This window comes from Lutjanus erythropterus, chromosome 21 (genome assembly GCF_056507025.1).
Source record: "Lutjanus erythropterus isolate fLutEry1 chromosome 21, fLutEry1.hap2, whole genome shotgun sequence".
Classification (NCBI taxonomy): Eukaryota; Metazoa; Chordata; class Actinopteri; order Lutjaniformes; family Lutjanidae; genus Lutjanus; species Lutjanus erythropterus.
In genome coordinates this window covers 15,760,973-15,766,226 of record NC_139337.1, presented here as the reverse complement: position 1 = coordinate 15,766,226, position 5,254 = coordinate 15,760,973, and the positions used below count along the sequence as shown (strand labels likewise).

Genomic DNA, 5,254 nt, shown 5'->3' with positions numbered 1-5,254 from the left:
AAACATATTGTTTGCCTTGAAAATATAATGGTTAAAATGAAGCATTTTCCAAACTTTCAACACTTTGTATGAACCCTGGAAATTCCTGTTGAACACAGGTCACCAAGTCATTTTTCTTACATAATTATTCTTCTCCATTGCCACTATTACACCAAATACCTTTTTTAAGTCCCACTTTAAACTTGACTCAATGGACAATAATTAAATGTATGTCATTTACTTTTCTGGTGCAGATGTTAATTTAAGTAGCAAGGGAATATCAGCTGTGATCTCACAGTCAGCAGTGTTTTCACTTACATCTAAGATGTAAAACCACTCGTCTTGTGCTTCACTGCCTCAGTGTCTACTGGTTAATATGCTGCTCTGATACTTGGTGCAGTGTCCCTACCCTGGTCTGTGGACATGTATGTAAAGTGTGCACAAATTCACACTTTTGCCTCACCAATAAAAACCACATGACTGTTCTGACAATATCATTTTATTTGGATAATAATAATTACACAGCATCACTAGGACATAAAGGAGGTCTTTATACAACAGAGCTCATGATGACAAACTGAACTTGCGCTCAAGGGTTCCAGCCTTAATCTGGGCCTCCTTCCTATCCTGTAAAACAGACGACAAACAGATGATGGGTTAATACAGTTTCCATGGCAACAAAGTCATATCAGCCTCACCCTCTTCACCTTCCGGACATTTTCCCAACTGCATGTTTTACGAGCGAGCGTTTTATGATTTTCAAGCAGTTTTTTCTTCCTCCCAGCGGAGAAGAGGGAGACAAACATGATAGCCCAGCAGTGTGACAACTGCACCAAATTCTCACTGGAATTTCTATTGGCAAGGATTTAGAGGGTGAATCTCCATGACAATGGGGAGGAAAATGAAAGCAGGCAGCATTTCAAGTGAAGCATTCATTTCTAATGTGAATGGAACAGTGACAAAAAAGAAAAAAGAAAACCAGATCAACTGTGCACCTACATACAAGGGAATAATGAGTCCCAATCTTCAACTAAATAGCTTTTCACATATCCCTGACCAAGTATCACATTTTAGGATTTTTTAGGTAAAAACTATTCTTTTAAATGACATTATTAGTGTATAAGAATAGATAATAAAACTGGTATTACAACTGAGACATAAGTAAAATCACCCTGTGTTTTCACAGCAAAAATATGCTGTTCACTGCATTATATTAAGTAAAATCACTGATCACTGACTTTTCTCCATTTTTATCCTGTATTAGTTCTAGTCTGTCAGTCTCGCGCTATATGGTCTAAAGAAAGCCAGTGGGCCAATACTGTAACTAAATGTTTCTCTTAATTATCAATATTTTTGTCCATGCTTGATGAACAGGTGGTTCTGGGGACAATGTATCATTAATACAAACGCTGGTGTAGTTATTGACCTTGCTGCTCAAGGAATCATAGGTCTGTTGTGTCTTTCATTAAACACTCAGTAACAATCATGCAAAAAGAGGTCAGTGCATCTCGTCTCATACCCTGTCTGACTTGAAGATGAAGTAGAGGGTGAAGAGAGGCACAACTCCGAACATTGCTCCCAGCAGAGATGTCTTGAATGTGGGCTTGAAGTATGAGTAGGGGTTGGCGCGTGCATGCACCCAGCGAGTCAGGGCAGGGTCTTCCTGTAAAGACAGAGGGGAGCAATTAAATTTCAATAATCGCCCTATACAAACTGAATCACAGCTGTAAAACAAAAAACAAACAAAAAAAACCTGTGATTTACAAGATTACTACTTCCCTGTTCCAGGAAAGCCTTTTCCACAGAGTACACTTTGACATGTCACATTAGAAAATGCACTGGTCTGAATAATAAAATGAATTATGGCTTAATTCATTTTAGCTGTTTTGGTTCCGATGTGCTGGTACAGACCTCTCTCACAGCACCCATTTTAACATGAAATTGCGGAGGAGAAACACAGGTTTTTACCAATGATCATTGGTAATACCTGTGTTTGCCCTACTATTTCACGAGAAACGCGTATAAAACTGACCACTGGTAATTTTATTAGAAACACCTGCATTTTTCTTCCTATAAAAAGTCTTCTGTGAAAAAGACCATGGTGTGCACAAAATATGAGCAGCAGTATCAGAACTGCAATGTGGAAAAACAAAATCTTAAATAAATATTAAGCGTGGCAAGTTTCTGGCAAAGAGAAAATTAATTATATGTTATTACATGGGACACATTATAACCAGATGAATGTCTGTCATGAGTATGCTGACTGATACCAACTGATAAAAAGACCTTTTACACAGCAGCTATTTTGACATGAAATAGTACGGACGACACAGGTGTTACCTCAGACACTGATTAAGGTTCAGGGAGAGTTAAGGTGCTCCTATTTTGCATATTAACTTACTGCAAAGGCTCTGCTACAAACAAGAATCAAGAATAACACCTGTGTTTAACTGACTATTTAATTCCCATATCGCTGTTGTTAAAAGGTCTATTACAGTCTGACTGATTGAAGCAGCCTTGAATTTAGCAAGCTGGACATTAGTCAGTTTAGCTGCAGGGTTGAAAGGAACAGCTATTTCGCAAATATCTCATGATATTTCGTTTAGTTAAGAAGTAGCCCTGTTTATATTAATGCCACTCATTCCCACATGTTTACACACTTGCACATAAATGTAAGGTTATAATCTAAAGTAATATACGTAAGTAAAACTGGGTTATCGCGACTTGTGTGCCCTGACATGCTAGCGCTAGCAATTAGCCTGAGCCAGTTTCAAGGGTGACATTGCTAGCTAGCAAGTAGCCACTTACAATGAGCTCTTTTCTGTGCGGGTTATTGAGTTGCGTCTGATACTGCCTCTTCAGATTGGCTCGTATTCCTGCTCTGTCCTCTTCGGCACGTCGCTGCTCTGGCGAAACGTTGAAATACTCGTGTGGGTCCAGTGTTTTTGGCCGAGTGGCCAAGGGCGCCTCTCGGTAGTCCGCCATGATTGTTTGATGACGGATGGAACGGTGCAAACGTGAACTCGTGAAATCTCGCGTTGAACGGCCGAGCCATCGCCATAGCAACAGTAAACTTCCTTGAGAGGGGAGGAAAAAAGAGTTTTCAAAAAGATATATATATATATATATTTTAAATGTAAAAAATATATATATCATATTTTTTATTGATCACATTTCTTGTAACACTATATGTTACTAGAAATGTGCTTTACATTCAATTATACTGGAAGAAAAAAAAAAGAGAAAATCGAATTGTACGAAGGAAATTTAAACTTAAATATAAATTATACAACTTGCTTATTTATTTTTACATAGTTTTTCCAATTATTTCAAATGTGACAATAGCCCTCTTGAGATACTGCGGGTCAACGTGAAATCTCGCGTGGAGCGGCCGAACCGTCACCATAGCAACATCAAACTTTCTCTCACTGGGTGTATGAAATGAAACCATGAGCGCAAATAACAAAAAACAAGAAAATGAGAGTTTTCTAGCTGAAAGTGAGGACGACTTTCAGTATGAAGAAGTGTCTCTGGAAGATGATTGGAGTTTGACAGAGGGGGAAGAAGATCTGGAGGCGACGGTGAAAGCTATCAGGCACCGGGCAGAGGCCACTGCTGCTCCCAGGCTCAACGCAACCTCCATCACACACCAACCTGAGGCCGTGGACGACTTTTTACGCAACTTTCTCTTCCAAATGGGCATGACGGAAACACTTGAGTGTTTTCAGACTGAGTGGACCGAGATGTCGCAGAAAGGTCTGGTCGATGCAGATGGTGTTGGTGTAGTACCAGAGATCTACACTGACAACAACCGTCTGGACAGCGAGCTGAAAAACTTGAAGCGGGAGAGGGAGGAGTACCGACATGCAGCCTCTGCCGCAGCTGAGACACTGGCGATGGTCCAGAGAGCCAGAGACACCCACCGACTGCAGCACAAGCGTGTTGTCCAGGAGAAGAACAGGCTCATCGAGGAGATGAAAAAGCTGAAAGTGCAGTGCAGCGGCTACGAACCTGCAGTAAAACGGATGAATGAAAAATACCAGGCAGTTTTAAAGCAGACCATTCTGGTGACTCTGGAGAGGGACAAGGCCTTAGGACAGGCGATCTGTAAGGATGCAGATGGACAAGGAGCGGTGGACAGGAGGACAACACATCCAGTGATTCAACCAAGACCTCCTACATCTCCAAATATCCCAAAAAGTCAGACCAGGGTGCAGTCAGTGAAGTCAAATGCTCGTTGAAAAAAAATATTTAGCCTCACATAAGTTGCCACATAAGTCTCATTGAATGGCACACTTCCCTAACCTACTAAGGCAGGGGAAACCAGAGACAACTGTAACTTTTTTTTTTTCAATTTACTTCTTAAAATGCACTAGTCATCTTTAGTTATAGGAAACATACATACGTGCTTTAATTAATAATATAATTGATATGTAAGGCATAATGTACAGTGAGCAGATCATTATTGTGAAATAAACCCCAACAGGGTGATGGTGGAGGGGTCTTGAATCATCCTGAGGGGGTTTATGTCATAATAAAGAGCTGCTCACTGGACATTTTCCTGCTTTTATTACATGGTTACTTATCAAAAAAACAAAAACAAAACAATGATTTGATACAAAATATTCAGTTTAAAATGATTTTATGGATTTATTTTATTGCTCCTCCAAAGTCTGTGATCAGAACTGTGTCCAATATTATGTAAGATTTTCTTTCTTATATGGTTCAAATTCTTTTGGATGTCAGGCATCATACATGTTGAAATCAAAAGTGTATTTTTGCAAAATAGGCAGCTATGCTTGTGGTAACAATTTGAATTATTTGAATTAAGTTACAAGTAATTTTAGCTCCTTGATCTTACAGCCATGATAAAATCTTGTATGCTAGCTGGGAACACCTACTATCCTACTCATTATGGTTGGAAATTACAAGGAGGCTAAGAGGAAATTAGCTCCCCTGAAAACGACATGAGATCCCCTGAAAGCCTACATTGAGACATCTGTGGGGAGTTGTAAAACACGATAGAAAAAATATGTCAGTGTTGTGTGTTTATTTGCACATCATATTCCAATTTCTGAACATTTGTCTGAACTAATAAATACAATGCTGCTAGTACAGTTTGTTGTGTGTGCCACCGTGGCAGCCACGCTGTCTGGGCTGTCCAAGGTTCTGACACAGAGCTGAGGAGATTTGTAGACAGACAGAAGACACCACGTCGTTCAGTTTCTTAGCCTGCTTGCTTTTGTGGTTGTAAATAGAACTAATTCAATTCCGT

The 5,254-nt window shown here is 39.7% G+C and overlaps 2 protein-coding genes across 2 annotated transcripts; one reads left to right on the top strand and one right to left on the bottom strand.

The window, feature by feature from the left end:
- Positions 1 to 460: 460 nt before the first annotated feature.
- Positions 461 to 3,000, bottom strand: ndufb4 (NADH:ubiquinone oxidoreductase subunit B4). The gene is made up of 3 exons (XM_084747005.1): positions 2,788 to 3,000; positions 1,499 to 1,642; positions 461 to 606 (listed from the first exon to the last, which is right to left on the bottom strand). The coding sequence occupies exons 1-3, from the start codon at positions 2,962 to 2,964 to the stop codon at positions 544 to 546; spliced, it is 384 nt and encodes a 127-aa protein (XP_084603131.1). The 5' UTR covers positions 2,965 to 3,000; the 3' UTR covers positions 461 to 543.
- Positions 3,001 to 3,399: 399 nt separating this feature from the next.
- LOC146307450 (sperm-associated antigen 16 protein-like) lies at positions 3,400 to 4,472 on the top strand. The gene has a single exon (XM_084747004.1). The coding sequence runs from the start codon at positions 3,429 to 3,431 to the stop codon at positions 4,218 to 4,220; it is 792 nt and encodes a 263-aa protein (XP_084603130.1). The 5' UTR covers positions 3,400 to 3,428; the 3' UTR covers positions 4,221 to 4,472.
- Positions 4,473 to 5,254: the final 782 nt, after the last annotated feature.

Coding starts and splice junctions, on each gene's coding strand:
- ndufb4 (XM_084747005.1), bottom strand. CDS start 2,964: ATGGCGGACTACCGAGAGGCGCCCTTGGCCACTCGGCCAAAAACACTG. Junction 1,643..2,787: donor CGCACAGAAAAGAGCTCATT/GTAAGTGGCTAC, acceptor CTGTCTTTACAG/GAAGACCCTGCCCTGACTCG. Junction 607..1,498: donor TCATCTTCAAGTCAGACAGG/GTATGAGACGAG, acceptor TCTGTTTTACAG/GATAGGAAGGAGGCCCAGAT.
- LOC146307450 (XM_084747004.1), top strand. CDS start 3,429: ATGAGCGCAAATAACAAAAAACAAGAAAATGAGAGTTTTCTAGCTGAA.